Source organism: Platalea leucorodia (genome assembly GCF_965183815.1).
Source record: "Platalea leucorodia genome assembly, chromosome: 1".
In the NCBI taxonomy this organism is placed as follows: domain Eukaryota; kingdom Metazoa; phylum Chordata; class Aves; order Pelecaniformes; family Threskiornithidae; genus Platalea; species Platalea leucorodia.
In genome coordinates this window covers 168,063,326-168,078,860 of record NC_138823.1, presented here as the reverse complement: position 1 = coordinate 168,078,860, position 15,535 = coordinate 168,063,326, and the positions used below count along the sequence as shown (strand labels likewise).

Below are 15,535 nucleotides of genomic sequence, written 5' to 3'. Positions count from 1 at the left end.
GTTGGTTCAGTAGACCGTGAATAAAATGCTAAGTCGGATGTCTTTAAAGTGATTGATGAAAGCTGAAGAGATGGTAGGAAACAAAGTGATGAAAGGATCTGAAAAGGCGTTTATAAATGGAAGGAAGAAAAAATCAATTCCTGCTTATGGCTTTTCTGGATGCAGAGGCAGAAGCAGTTAAGCCAGATCTCTTAACTAAAAGTTAACAGTGAAGCTTTTTCTAGAAAAATGTTCTTTAGCTTAGATGTCAGTCTCTGGAAACAGCTGGTGAACATCTCCCGTCGAGGGTCAGGCTTTGCAGTGAGCCGGTTTTCATCGGCGTGGCCACGTCTGGTTCTCCTGGACCGCAGGATTTGTCGGGACGTGCCGAAGAGCTGAAATCAGCCCAGAGGCCAGCGCCCGCGGGCAGGTTTGGTGAGAGAGAAGTCGGACGAGCCAGGATTGCTCCCCCAGAGAGGAGAGCTGTTGGTGAATTCACTTACAGCAAAAATCTTCCAGCGGACAGCATACAACGCACAGCCAGGGAGGCTTCTTTAAAGTTTTTGCGGCTTCTCCCATGGCTTTTTATTTCTGGGTCTGGATAAACTTGTCTTTTTGCTAGTCAAGGTTGAAACGGAGCTCTGTTATCGGTTTGCTGGGACGTACGGTTTAACTTGATGCCTGCCTCTCCAGTGCAAGCCTGTGTTCTGCCTCTGGCTGCCTTCAGTTTGTCCTTTGGCGCCTGGGTGTGATGAGGTTCTGGTCAGCTCGATGAGCAGATGTTGCCGTTCTTGGGCGCAGGCACCGATTTCAGACAAGGCCCGCGACTAGCTCATTTCCCAGATTTTTTTTAACTTCATTTTGACTGAGCTGATTTTGTTCTCTCCTCTGGAATGAAGACTTTTAAAATAGAAAAATAAAATTGGATTCCAATTTTGCTGTGAAAAGCTGTACCTGGTAATTAGAACAGAAAATAAAATTCCCAGTTTCTTCCTGTGTTACCAGCCGTGCTGCTGGTCGTATCATTTGAAGCACGTTATTGATTGCTTTGTGCACTGTTCTGGCTATCTGTGAAATGCTAAGCGCCCTGTACGAGTGATACTTGCGGTGCGTAATATGAGAAACTTCTTGAAATTCTTGGAGGAAGAGAGAGAGATGCATTAATAGCTGTCATTAAGGGGGGTTTTCAGCTGGTAAATCATTGCTGACCCAAAGCAGAAATGGAATAAGGAGGTAAGGATACACCTTCCCTGACGCTGGATGAGTAACTTTAATAACCTTTTCCCCCAATATATTTTGCATAATTTTCTGTCGATGGTTGGAATATTCAAAAGAATGCTTTGTAAGTGATTTTGGGCTTGTGGCTTTTCGAGTGAGTGTTGTGCATTCCATTATTTAAAACTTGTGGGTTTAAACTGAGCTACTGGATGCTATTTACTTTCCCATTAGACTGATTGCAGTTCCAGGATTTTTTTGGTACAGATAAGGGTTTTGAGTTCACTTCCTTTTGGTAAATATTTTCTAAGAACTGTCAGCGCTTTCTTTTTATCCATCGCACGTACTGAGCTTGCTGGCAGGAGACGTGCAGGGAGTAGTCAGATAAAAGGAAAGCAAAGTCCTACGGGTGGTAAATGGGTTTGCGGTATTCATCCACAGTAATACGCGCCGTAACGCGTGCGTAGTTGTGGGTTTGCAAGGTGTTTCGGTGGTGGGTAATGCGGAAACATTCAAGCCACGTTGGGTGCTTTCTGGTATATTCTTGACTATATGAAAACCTGGCTGGGCAGGGGCGTTACGGGGCTAGCATAGTAAATCGGAGTCGACCAGGGGACAGCGATTCCTCTGCGGATGCTGGATGATATTTTCGTGACTTGCCCTGTCATCTTACCATCTGCAGAGCTTCTCCAGTAAGTTTGAGCAGCTCCTAACTCCTTCCAAGAATGTATTATTGAAGATGCATTAATATTTGAAGGTTACTAGTGCTGCCTCGCAGAATGGTTGTCCTTGCTGGTGTGACACGCTAAGCAGCTTCTTGACAAAATATCTTCCAGCGGACGTGCTTTGTTGTAGAAAAATAATGGTGATCCCTCGGCTGGGAGGCGTGGTGGATGCCGCGGCCCCGCAAGCCCGGCGCGGCGCACCTCGGCGTTCGGAGGTGTCTGACTTCAGCACGCCGATGCCTCCGTCGTCAGCGCCGGGTGAATCACGCCAGAGGGGAGTGACAGAAATGCAATACGCAAGTGAAGTGGAAATTCTCCCTCTCCCCCGAGACGCAATGCTAAATGAGTTATTGTGGTTAATTATTCACAGTTCGTGGCTGTGGGATTGTCTGCTGCAGCGCGTGCGAGGGGAGGACGTGCCCAAGGAAGGGACGTGTCTGGCAGGTTGGTTAGAAGTGCAGATTTCCGAAGCTTCTGAAAACCATTCCCGGTGGGAAGGAGCACATCTTGCAGTGCTGCTGCAGAGCTGCTCTGCAGTGAAGCTAGCAGGCATCCCCAGGAGCAGTTCTCTGCTTGTTCCCACATCAGGACTGTGTGAAACAATTCATTCAGTAGCAGGAGAGCGAGATTTCGGCAAGGCACGTCCCCGATGGATATCGGAGGAGCGTCGGAGTGCAGCCTGCTTTGCCCCTCTCCGAAATCCTGGCTGCCAAAGGAGGGACTCCCTCCACGTAGCACTGGCTGCGTTTGCAGATTTTCTCTTTCAACAGTAAATAGGGAGAGGTGTGCAGGAGGATTTGAATCGGCTCCAAGCTTTGTGCATCATGCCCCGTCGGCTGCTACAACACTGAAACAAAAATGCTAAAACTGTTTACCACTCCAGTGCCCCTCAAGTAGCTGATTTAATAGAGGTAGAGGCTTATTTAATAGAGATAAAGACCTTGGAGATCCTTCAAAAACCGTTCCTCATCCGTTTCACTGTTATGTGAATCTGCAGTTGGCAGTTTGCTAATAGTGGAATGCTTCAGAGCATGCATTAGAAAATGTCTACAATCTCTAACGTGTAAAGGATTTTTTTTAGTCTGCTAAATCTCGTTTTATTGAACCTTTTGGCTTTATCTCTTCCTGCGTCTGCTGTTTTTAAGCTCTCCCCCTTATGTAGGTCACACATCCACATTTTATGCTTGAGCCGCTGTCTTGAAGCGGTATCTCTTGTAAAATGAAAAAAAAGTACGATCTCTATAGAAATAGGACTTCATTTTTGCCATAGTGGTGGTAGTAATTTCCCCTTTCTTAGTCCCAGTTTGGTTGGGTGTTGCTTGATTACTGCTCAACTTCAGCATCTTGGAGTTCTGCTGTGTGATAGGATTGTTCCTGTGCGAGTACCTTAAGCTAATGGTAAGATTGAGTTGTTGCACACCGTGTCAGGAAAGCAAAAAACGGGCAGCCAACCCTCTACTCAAACACAGAGGAGCTTCTCAGCTTATGGGTGTCTTCAGTAGAACTGCAGTGCCACTTATCTTTCAATCTCCAAGATTTAAGAGAGAAAAAAGCTTTACAGATTCCTTGACTCAGATAGGGTGCTTCCCAACGAGCATCGTTACGAGATTTGGAGTCATGACACACGTTGCATTTATGAAGAAACAACCTTTTTTAAAGTTGATTTAATTTCTGTTTAGTGGCGATTTTAGCTTGACTGTGGTTGATTTGAATATAAAACATAGTCCCTGAATCTTTGCATTGCTGCAGGTTTGACAGCCTTTCTCTCACTGAAGGAATACTTGCCCGGTGTTAGAGCTAAGTGTAAGACCCCATGTGAAGCCGCTCAGTGTGTAGTAAGTCCGATTCAGGTGTTTCAGAAGAGGCTTTTTAATATTAATCACTTCATTAGTGCGAAGAGAGTCTTGTAGGCATGTGGTGTGAGAAGGAAGATGGCCAAATTACGCTTGGGGAGGTTGAGGCTCCTGTCAAGGGGCAGCTCCCAGGCTGGGGATTTCTCAGTTCCCAGCTTTCCCAGTCTTCTGAAACACAGCGGCGGTGTTCCAATTCTTACATTTTTTTTGCTCCCTCGTCAACCTTCATTTTCATAGAATCACAGGATGGTTTGGGATGGAAGGGACCTCTCAAGGCCACCCAGTCCCACCCCCGCCATGGGCAGGGACATCTCCAACCAGATCAGGGTGCTCAGAGCCCCGTCCAGCCTGGCCTTGGATGCTTCCAGGGATGGGGCATCTCCCACGTCTCTGGGCAACCTGGGCCAGTGTCTCACCACCCTCATTGTAAAAAATTTCTTCCTTATATCCAGTCTGAATCTCCCCTCTTTCAGTTTAAAACCATTCCCCCTTGTCCTGTCACTACAGGCCCTGCTAAAAAGCCTGTCCCCGTTTTTCTTGTAGGCCCCCTTTAAGTACTGAAAGTACTTTTGCCAGTGAATAGCATCCCTCGTACCTGTGAATGTCTCGTCCTTTTGCTACGAAGCCCTCTACGTCTTTGGGCCGTGTTTTATCTCCAGTTTCTTCTTTTGGCAAGGTTCAGCCCCTGCCACCCTCCTGCCCCCAGCAGCTGGAGTTGCCCTGTACCTGCTTCTGCTGGTCTGACTTTGCTTCTGCGTGTTTGTAGCTGCAATCGTTTCTTTTTTTGTGTGTTGAAAATATAGGAGTTGATTAAAAATAAAAGATCTGCTTGAAGCCAGAGTTCTTAACAGCATAATAATGTTGTCGCGATGTACCAAGTGGCTGCTCTTCTTGTGCAGTGCCCTTTCAGAGTACAGCATTGGAGTCAAAGCACGGGAGGAGTGCGAGGATGAGGAGGTAGGAGGAAGCAGTGCTCATCTCACTTGCGTGAGCTCATCTGGATCCAGACAGTTTCTAATGTTACAGCTTGGTACGTGAGCTCCGTTGCTCTGATCTCCAGCAAACTTGACTTTTCACGAGCCGATCGCGAGCGTGTGTATACTGGGTCAGCCCAGAGGTTCACACCGCTGTCTTTGATCTGCAGGCAAATGCTTCGTGAAGGCTGTAAGCAGCGGGGTAAATGCAGAGCGAGCCTTCCACAGTCGTACTCCTCGAGCATTTTGATGCTCAGTGCCTAGGGGCTGCTTTGAACCGGTGTGTTCATAGCCACCGAGAGACCTACCCTCTGCGAATTTGTGAGTGAGTTCCAAGGGTAACTAAGTTCTGTGAAAGTGGGTTTTTAAACCTGCAGTGTAGGAATTTCAACGGCCACCTTTAATTCTGTATTCAAGGAAATAAAGGCTACCTATTTGCTTTTCCCGTAACTGTAAATAAGCTGTCATCCCTTCCCTCGTACAGACTTTCTCCCAAGTACCGTGATGGGCATTAGTTGTGTGCCTAAGTCTCTACACTGACTCCGCTTCTCTATTAAATACTATTTTCAGTCCACCAGAAGACTTCAAACCGACCAGGAATATGCAGTCTGTCGGTACAGTGAGGCAGATGCTCAAATTCCCTCTTTGCCTATGAAACAAAACCAACCTGCGGTGGTGTTCTGTTCTGGGCTCTAAGGAATAGACTGCATTTGCAAAAGCAGCCCCTGAAGATACAAGCTACTCTTGGAGGACTTCTTGCACAGGGAAATGGAGCGGAAGAATATAAATTTTTTCCTGGAACGTAACTACTTTGAGTTGAAGTTGTCAGAACATTTCCTACGTGAAGAGAAGGGGGTATCAGTTACTGAAGTGGCCAGATAAGTCCCCTTTTCTTCTGTGTAGGCTGAGATTGTTGGTGATACAGCATTTCTTTTCATGTTTGGGTTTTTTTTAATATTTCACCCCAAACTTCCAGCAACTGCAATTCAAGCTGCTGTGACTGTAGTGCCACAGGTCATCATTTAACATCGGGCACGTCAGAAGTTCCCACATCTGTCTCCTGCAAATCGGGGGGAAAATCCCGACTCCTGGAGCTTGGCCAGCTGCCCTTGCGCAGCTGCGCACTCCGACAGGCTGTGCTTCGGAGCCGATCCGTTCGCGCCGAGTTCGTACCTAGCCCCAGCCGGCTTTCTGCAGACGGGCAGCCTCGCGGGGCGCAGAAGAGCTGCTTGCGTCTTGCCTCCGTGCTGTGCTCGTGCGTGAAGCTCCAAGCCGAGGTGTCCTAGGAGCTCAGCACTAGCGCAGAACCGATGACGGGGAGTCTGCAAATGGGCGGTTTGGGGCCGTTTGCAAACCCAACAGCGTTTTGTCTCTCGACAGCACTGATCCTGTAGCTCTTGACCCACTTCTCGTACTAACAGGTTACTACGTCTGTAAGTCTCAGCCTGTGCCGGGCTGTGGCTTTCGGTGACAGTGTTCTCACGCTGCCTGCCATGCCCTTTGCCCACTCCATCTCGGAGTGAGCTGGACCAAAACAGACGCACAGATGCCAGCAGCAGTAAATTCATGCCGCGTCTGCTTAAATCTTCAGTTATCTGCGTATTATCCGTTGATACGCTTGAGGGCAGGGCTGCCGTTCAGGAGGGCTGAGGCAGGCTGGAGGAATGGGTGGACAGAAGCCTTGTGAAAGTCAGCAAGGACGAGTGCCAAGCCCTGTGCCTGGGAGGACGAACCCCGAGCCGCAGCTCTGCAGAAGAGGCCCTCTGGGTCCTGGTGGGCAGCAAGCCGAGCGTGAGCCGGCCGGGACCGACAGCGTCCCAGGCTGTACGAACAGGAGCGCAGGCAGCAGATCGAGGGATGTGATTATCCCCCGCTCTGCTCAGCAGTTATTAGACCACATCTGGAGGATTGGGTCCCCCAGTAGAAGAAAGGCATGGACAAACTGGAGTGAGTTCAGCAGAGGGCCACCGAAGACGGTCCAAGGGCCTGAGCACATGGAGAGGCTGAGGGAACTGGGCTTGTTCAGCCTGGAGAGGAGAAGGCTTTGGAGGGACCTACCAGCAGCCCTACAATACCTGTGAGGAGGTCGTCAAGAAGACGGAGACGGGCTTCTCAGTGATGCGTGGTGGGAGTAAGAGACGCGTAAGCTGGAAGACGAGAGGTTTTGACGGGATATAAGGAGGTCAAGCACTGAAACAGGTTGTACAGAGAGGTGGGGCAGTCTCCGTCTCTGGTGCTTTCAGAGATCAGTCGGGTCTTGAAAAAGCCCTGAGCAACGTGGTCCGACCTCCGAGCTGACCCTGCTTTGAGAGGAGGCTGGACTAGAGACCACCTAAGGTCCCTTCCAACCTGAGTTATTCTGCGATGGAGGTAAGACTTCGGTCCTCCCGCAGCCTGCTTGCTGCCGAGGAGGGGAGGGCAAATGGGCCGCGCTGAGGAACATCCAGCTCAACTCGCCTGCAAAGGGGAAACCAGATGCTGGAGTTCTCGTTGTGTATGGGACTTGGTCACCTTGAGTTACCTGCAAAGGCATGCCGTGTCCTTTTGGGAAATGTCCCGCCTTTTCTTTCTTCTTCAGGCTGTTGACTGGAGGCATAAAGATTCCAAGGGGCTTCTTCAAAACCACCTCTTCACCATCACCAAAGCAGAAAATATTTTGTTAATACTGGGGACAAAGGAGGGGATTAAAGGCTCAAATGTATACACAGCTTTTCTGGTTGGCTGCTGCTGCTGCTCTTTAATATATAGTGATGGAAATGCCACGATGTGCACTGCAGGGCCACTGATCAGTGATGGAGTGTGTCCAGGGATGAATTTTCAGAGTTCTTTTCCTTTGTAAATGTTTGAGAAATCTGATGGTTTCTGTAGAGCTTCATATCTGCTGCTTGCAGGTACGCTGGTCTTGCTTCTGTGGTCAAGCAGCGTCAGACTGGCACAGGGACCTCTTGCTTGCGTGACCAGGAGCTCCAGTATCATGTTATCATGGTTTGAAGCTTCAGAGTCCCTGTGAATTTAAGGTGGTTCAGCACCTCTACCACAGATCTGCAGGACTGTATGAAGCCAGTGGGCCGTGGTGTGCTGGATTCTTTTGCGCTGGGACCATTAGCGGCTCTGGTTTCAGAAGCAAGTACTCCCTTACACGGTCATCCCGCCTTGCCTTTTTGCAAGGATAGCCTGTCTTTCTCAAAGAGCAGGTTATTGGTTTGAAGTACCATGGAACTACAGGCAGAGACCAGCAACCGAGGGCTAGACAAGCTACCACGTGCTTTAGATATCCAAGATGTGCATCTTCTGGAGGGACGTGGCCGAGCAGGGCAGACTTGTGTGGTTAGCGAAGGCACCAAACATTGGGCAAGTGGAGCAAGTTCATCTACTTGTGTTGTGGTTTTTATTTTTTAACTATTGTTCAGTAGGTTTTCCTGCGTGCTTGGAGCGCTCTTCCTAGCTTTCTGTGGAAGGGCAGTGATGGAGAAGGATTTAGGATGGCTGGTGGACTTCAGCTCTGGGAGAGCGTGGGACGTGGCCCTCGGGCAGAGGTGTCTGTACAGGCATTAAGTAGTGACAGTTCCCGAAGAGCAGGGTTTGCTTTAGATCACCAGGGTTCTTTTAAAGCGCGGATCATTCTTCTTCCAGGTCAGGAATTCCCAAGCGTTCGGGCACGGACGAGCCCGCTGTCTCCTCTTTGAGCTCTGTCTGAGGCTCCTGCGTCCTCCTGTGGTCCTACCTCTGAGCGGAGGATGCTCGCCAGAGCTGGAACCCGCCTGCTTTGGGCGATAGCCTGTGAGCCACTGCAACTTCCCGACGTCCTAGAAAATGGAAGTAACAGATGTCAACAAAATATTACTCAAAGCTCTTGTTCCAAAGCTGAGTTTAAGTAAGAGTTAATAGCGTTTGTGCCAAAGTATTAACTCAGTCCCAAATAGGGAGCTCCCGCTTTCTTGGCTTTAGCCACTGGTGTGGCTATGATGCTTTTTATGTATGTTCAGAGCCTTTTTTGTGTGTGAGGGTTCTGTCAGCACACTTTATTTCACATAATTGCCCGGGGTTTGGGGTGGAATGAGCTCTTCTGAAGGAAGCCTTTACAATCCATGCCTAAGAGCAGCTTTTCTAACTAAAACACCGTACCTTTATTTAAGTGTGTAAAAGTAAATGTAATTGGATTATGCAAAATAATCTCTTCAAATGAGGTTTTAAAGCATCAATCAGCAAGTTGTAGGTGTCCAAAGCTGGGCGATTCTAGCAGTTCCTTTTTGCAGCTGAAACACAAAGGTCTCTTACAGAGCTGATCTGTACGGAAGACTTACTGGAACCCTCCCTGACATCAGAATGGGGTTTGTTATAGCGGAAATTTCTTTACAGTCCAGTTTTTAACTGTATGATTTCATTTCTCCCACCAAATTAATCCATTAGGCTTTGTGGCCGCTTTTTTTTTTTTTTTTTTTTTCCATCAAGCGCTCTTACTTTGCCTTGTTATTCTAGTGCAATTTGTTTCCCGCGCCTGCGTTCAGATTACTATCAAATGCCTTTTTAGCAGGGGTTGACTTGAAATGTTGGGTTGTGACTGCGAGCGTTACCTTCCACTTGCCTCTTGTGCTGATGTTTTCGAGAGGTGACAAGCGCCCCGCGGTTCCTCCTGAAGGGAGCGTGTTGACTCTGGGGGGATGAAAAGGCCTTTCCTCGGGTGCCTGGAGCGTGGACGGAGCTGGCTGTCATGCACAAGACTTGTTTTTCTCACTGCTTGGAGAACGGCTAGACTCCGTTTTTCTCTTCTGATCATGTTTCACGTGAATCTCATGATCGTGTCTCTTCGCTGCTCTTGCAGGTCAGATGCCGGGGCCCGGTTCGATGATACCTGGACAGCCCATGCCAGGCCGGATGATGCCAAGCGTGTCAGCCAACATCCACCCGGCCGGCGGTGGTCCCCCCCCGCCTGGCATGTCACCGATGTCAGGAAACCTAATTGGGCCTCGCGTTCCTCTAGCAGCTCCAAATGGCATGTGTAAGTGGATCTCCAGCAGAAAATGTTTTCAGTATACCTGGCGTGGCTTTTCTGTCGCTTGTCTTGTTGCTGGGAAAGTCATTGTAGTTGAAATCCCTTTATCTGCTGCAGGAATAATGGGATCTGTGCATGCTGGCAGCCAAAAACTGGTGCCAGAGGTGTGCTTGAAGCTTTAAGTGCTTGTCTCCCCTCTAGGCATCCAAACATACTCCATTGTCCTTTATTTTATTTATAACATCCCTTATTTTATTTATAGTGACACTAAGGCTCTGTGGTCATCATCAAAAACCACTCCTGACTTTAGTCTGGAAGAATGCACGGTAGAGGTTCAGGAATTAACGATATCTAAATCCTTAAATAGCAGAGGTCAGAATATAATTCGGTTCAACAGTACCTTACTGAAAACTTAGCGCCGTGACATTAGAAAGAGGAGGTCCTAATTAGGAAGAAGCAAAAGGTATATTGAGAATGCTCCTTACATGATATAAATACCTACGCCTCCGAAAATGAAAATTTATGCTAACCAAAAAAAGCAGCTGAAGTCAGTAGCCGCTGTGTGGGTGTCACTTGAATGAGCGTGAGAATGTGGCCAAACCCCGAAAGCAAAGGAGAAGCTGGCGTGGCTGGTGTAGGACGCTCCGTCAGGGATTCCTCGATACGGTGTCTGCATTGGTTTTAGCCTGGGACAAGCCGCCGGTCTGCTGCAGCGCAGCAGTCTTAACCCCAAAAATGTTGTTTAGCGTAACCGTCACCGGACGGGCAGGAATTGTGATCGCTTGTAGTACCTCTCCCAAAAAATAACTGGGAAAAGCCATCCCATTTTGGCTTCAGCTGAAGGGAGTTGCTGAGGAGTACTGACTCATCGGTGCTAACCAGCAGAAGCACGAAATACTCAATTCTGGTGCTATTTTAGTTCAGACATTTGCTCCTTATTCTTCTGGTGCTCTAGCTTTACTTAGTTTTCCTTCCCTTTTTCTGAGCCTCTACCACTGGGAATATCTTATGTCAGGTTGTATTCCTGCTTGCTCTCTTCCCCTATCTTAATTTCTTTTTTTTCCTCCCCTACTAAACAAGTCAGTCATGTTCCATTAACATCTCCTCTCTGTGCGTGAAAGCTGGCCTTTTGTATCCTCCGTTTCTTTCCTCCTACTTGCTGCATCTGTGGATCCCTCTGCTTTAACCTACATACGCTGCTCAGAGCTTAAGTGCAGGCTCTGTTTATATAAAGTCTATTGTTCCATCTATTTTAAATAGAAAAGAGCCATAATCTAAAGGCTCGAGCACAGAGCTGGGCGATGAGAAATGCTAATTCCGGCTCTGAAAGTTGCTTGACGTGAACTTTGCCAGCTACTGAGCTGCATGCCTGTCATCTTTTCTGTAAAAACAGGGATTTTTTTTTTTTACCTTTCCTCTTTCGGAGTCCACGCAGTGCTTAGTGGCTGAAAAGCACAATAAATCGTGCAGTGGAGCTTCACGTGAAGCTTAAGAGACGAGGATGCTGCAGTCGTGGCCATGTCTGGGGCCGGTCCTTGCTGCTTTCCCCTCGGACAACCGCATCTCCAGAGGCGTATAGACATCGGGGCGTTTGCGTTGGGTTCCTTTTCCACGTTCGGCCCCTCCTGGTGTCCTGCTCACTGCTCCTCTGCTGTTTTTTGCAGATCCCCCTCCTGCACAGCCGCCTCCGCCAGCGGAAGGGGTGACCCCACCTCCGGCAGGAGCCCCGCCGGCCTCAGCCGCTCCGTAAGCAGTCAAGGAAGAAGGAACTTCTACAGCAACATAGTGGTGACCAAAAATGAATTCCTCAGTTACCTTCTGTTTCCTCGGGAGGTTTTCACCTCCCGTCGGCCTGCCCCGGTCGTGTATGTGTGCCTATACATACACATATACAAGCACATATGCACAGCGTCTTTCCCCCCCCCCCCCCTCGCTGCTCGTAACCTGGCAGTACTTGGCGTTCCTTTGGGGAAGCTTTAGATCAAAGATGCCAGTAGTGCCTCCCATGTTGCTGGTGGGAAGTCCTTTACGCTTTGGTCTGCTTGCCTTTCAGAGCGTGCTCAGCTCTGGTTTCTTTCGTCTTGGTGTTTTGAGCTTTGGGTTCTCCTGGGGAGGGTAAAAAAACCAAGCTTTTCAGGTGGAGGCATTCACTGAGCTTTAGGATGTAGCACATGCCCACTCCACCTGTGGTTTAATGTTTTGGGTTCTCCGGGTAGAGCAAAGCATCAAGATCAGATGCCAAACCAGTGTTTTGAGCAGAGAAGGAAAATAAGGGCATGCCGTAGCACGGAAGGTGCAGGAATGCCAGCCGTGTTCGTTACAGATACCTGATCATTAAGGACAGCGGCCGAGTCCTGGGGCTGCCTCGCTAACTTATTAAAGAAAATATTGATCCAGTGCGAATGAAGCCAGGAGTGAATCAATTGGAATAAAACCACTCAATGGTAGGAGTTTTCTTGCTCCAGTTTTTACCTTTCTTTTGCCTTTGAAGGTGGTAGTTGAACCTTCCCTCTGAGTAGTTTGGTACAGTAGCCAACTGAGGAATAAAACCATGATTTTTAGTCCCTCTTTTTGGAGCATATACTTTTTACTTTTTAAAATGAACAAAACAAAAAAAAAAAAAAGTAGATAGCGATGAAGTGCTAGCATACGGGATTGGGTTGGGATGGCTGGGGTGCGAATGCCAGAACTACCTCCTGCGGACAGCCGAGGTGGGCAGAGTCAGCGACCGTGGTACGCGTCTTCGGGACGAGTGACGCCTTCCGCACGCCGACCTTGCGTGGTCCGCGTGGTCGCGGGTGAGGGAGCAGCTTCAGCCGGCCAACCTAGGAGCGCTCGTTGAGCGAGACCGCCGGCGCGGCGCTGCCGCTGCGGACCTCCAGACCGCCAGAACTGCTTGTTTGCTCGTCGTTAGCGATTGCGAAAAATCCTACGCCGGCTGTGGTTCGGGTTCTCTGCCCTCATCCTGGCGTTCAGAGGGTTTGACGGGTTTCCTTGCCAAGGCTCTGAAGACTGCTCGCTTATTTAAAGGGCGGCTTTCAGCGACCGAGTGCAAGGTGGTGGTGTAAGGCTTGACCGGAGAGAGCGCTCCCAAATAATCTGAAACCTGCAGAACCACTTACACCATAAAAAAAAGGGTTTGCGTTGAAGAGCACTCAGGGGATTGACTGAGCGATGTTAACGGTTGAACTTCCCAGGTCCCGAGAGCGCAGGAGTGCGGAGTAACCATTTCTGGGCTGCCTGCGCATCCGCTGCGCGCGCAGGCGATCGTCTGCAGCCTCCTTACCTCCAGCGCGTAGGAACGATGCTTTCCACCGTCAAACTCTGAGAATCCACAGTGCCTAGCAGAGAACGGTCAGGGCCTGCCTGCCTTCCACCTCCCACAAAGGAACTTCATCCCCAGCGTTACCTTTCCCTCCAGGGTCTTTGGGGTGAGCATGGGATTTTCTGGTTCAGACTGTAGTCCAGTTTAGAATAACCTCAGGTTGTTTTTAGCGTGATCAACTTCAAATATAAAGGATCCAGATGGAGACTATTTTTTACTGTACTAGTGATGATCCTACAGAGTACCTGAATTCTTGACACTGCTGTGTTTCTGTATAAATAATACGTGTGCTGACTTTTTCATCTGATCCTATGTATAGGGCCGGTTTTATTCCTGCAACACAGCCACCCAATTTTGTGAAATAAAAAAAAAAAAAAGTGGTTTTTGTACAAAGCTTGTGCCACTTTGTCTGGAGTCTCCTTTCGCTGTGTGTTGTGAATGAGCTGAGAACTGTTAATACGACACAAACGTATTTTTGGGGCTGCGTCTTGACTACGATGGACTAAGTACAAAGCCGGAGCTTTTTACCCGGCGCCAAAGCAGGTAAGCGAAGGCCCCTCGCAGTGCGCTCGGTGATCCGCCGCTTTGCAAAACGGTATTTCAGGTTTAAAAAGCTTAATGAATGCGGACGAAGTCAAACAGCATTCGAGGCCCAGAAGGATTATTTCTGTTTGATTCCTGCTTCCTCGCTGTCTCGCTGTGCTCACTCGGACGATTGCTCGGGCTCGCGTTCCCAGTCGAATCACACACTTGAAAGAAGTGCTGTGAAGTGGCAGATTTTAATAGAGGAGGCCTGGGCACGCTGGCCTAGCGGGGTCCCGCCGTTCCCCTATTCCCGAACCAGCTTCGCTGTTAATTGTTTAATTCAGATGCCTGTTCAGATCTCTTGTCCTCTCCTGCAGGGCTCCAGGGGCTGCCAGGACAGTTTCCCTTTTTGATTAAACTGAAACCAGGAATTCAATCTGGATTATATTCTAAACGCTCCTGCTGCTTCACCAAGTAAGAGCTTTTCCCTCCGAAGAAGCGTATTAATGGCACTTCTTCCCGGGCGTCCTAGATGTGCGATGCCCGCTGTTCCCAATTCCCTGAAGCCGAAGAAGGGAAAGCACGGGGGGGAGATGTGGCCCCAGGTCTGGGACACCCCACGAAAGCCCCATCCCCGGGGGGACGACTCCTCGGCTGGCCCGGCAGGTCCCGGGGCCGGGAGCTGGGGGTGCTCCCTCGCTGGGCTCCCTCCTTGGGGCCCGGCAGGGAAGGGGGGAGCTCTCTGCCTTCGCGCTCCAGGCGTCTCCAGCGAGGCTCGTCCCGCGCCATCGCACCCGTCTCATCTCGTCTCGAAGCCCTTTTCCCTAAGGAACGCAAAGAATACGGCAGATGACGGTGTCGGTTCTTCAACAGTTTTTTCTATTTATGGGCCGTTAAAGCTTTGCAGTCACAGAATATGGCTGAGACCGGGCTGTTGGCTTACAGTAATTAAAAGTGAAGTTGAGCGGAGGTGTAGGTGCAGGTTGGGACCGCACTTTGGAGGCAGGGACATCCAGGTCCCCCGCAGCGGCCCTGCGGAGGGGTGGGAGCAAGCACCAGAGGCCCGGGGCTGCTCGAGCTGCGGGGGCATGGCGTGGGCTGGGGCTAGGGAGTAAATCGGTCTTTATCTGAATGGTTTCGTACTCCAGGTGGGAGCTTTGGTGCATGGGTTTCGTTTCTCAGCGCCGTCGCCTTGTTGGCAGGAGGAGCGATGGGGCAGCGGCCGGGGAGCGGGACCGGGCGTTCGCACCCCCTGCCTGCGCTTGCCTCCGCTGCCTCGTAATATCCTAAAACGCCCCGTTGCAGATGCATCCTGTCTGGCGATGCCAGCTCCACCATGTGGTTCCTCAAAGCTGCGGGTTTGTTTTGTTTTGGTTTTTTTTCCTGGCTGACTTAAAGCCAAAAATACACGTTGGGACACCTAAAGAGTTCGAGGCGTCTGAGTGTGCGAGCGCGCGTTGTCCTCTGACACCGTTATTTCAATTCCTGTGCCTTTCTCACGGAGAGACTTTAAAATGAAGGATTTGGCAAGGCTGGAAACTCCTTTTCCAGCGCTGCGGGTTTCATAGCACCGAGTACAATGCAGCTGGAGCTAACCCCGATGGCTATCGCCAGCGCCCATCCCGAGGACTAATCCCCCCAAATCCCGGTAGGAAACGATGTGCCCCAGACAATCAGCGGCAGCGCGGAGCTGGGTGACCTGCCAACGGCTTGGCTGTGCCGGAGCCGGTCCCTTGCCCGGCTCTCTAGGAACAGTGTCGCTCTTTGTCCGCGCCGTCTCCCGCCCGGCCGCGTGCGCCGCCCGCGTGGGAATTTCCCCTTTCATTGGAGCCTCCTGCTGCTGCCGGGGGTCACGGTTCAGGGACCCTTTTCAGCAGCCCTGGGAGCTCCCGGGCAGCGGGCTGTCGTGCAGAGGCTGCGACGGGAAACCTAGCGGTGATGATTCG

The 15,535-nt window shown here is 50.0% G+C and overlaps 1 protein-coding gene across 2 annotated transcripts in view; it reads left to right on the top strand.

The window, feature by feature from the left end:
* Positions 1 to 13,384, top strand: part of SMARCC1 (SWI/SNF related BAF chromatin remodeling complex subunit C1) — a gene marked incomplete at its 5' end in the record, with an annotated part of 93,709 nt that extends 80,325 nt beyond the window's left edge. The window contains 2 exons of one of the 2 annotated variants that reach the window (XM_082316726.1): positions 9,569 to 9,745; positions 11,404 to 13,384. In XM_082316726.1, the coding sequence (XP_082172852.1) occupies positions 9,569 to 9,745; positions 11,404 to 11,489 (263 nt within the window). In that variant the 3' untranslated portion in view covers positions 11,490 to 13,384. Of the gene's footprint in view, positions 1 to 8,379; positions 8,546 to 9,568; positions 9,746 to 11,403 lie in introns of those variants that run through there. The other variant, XM_082316728.1, reaches the window with a different exon arrangement.
* Positions 13,385 to 15,535: the final 2,151 nt, after the last annotated feature.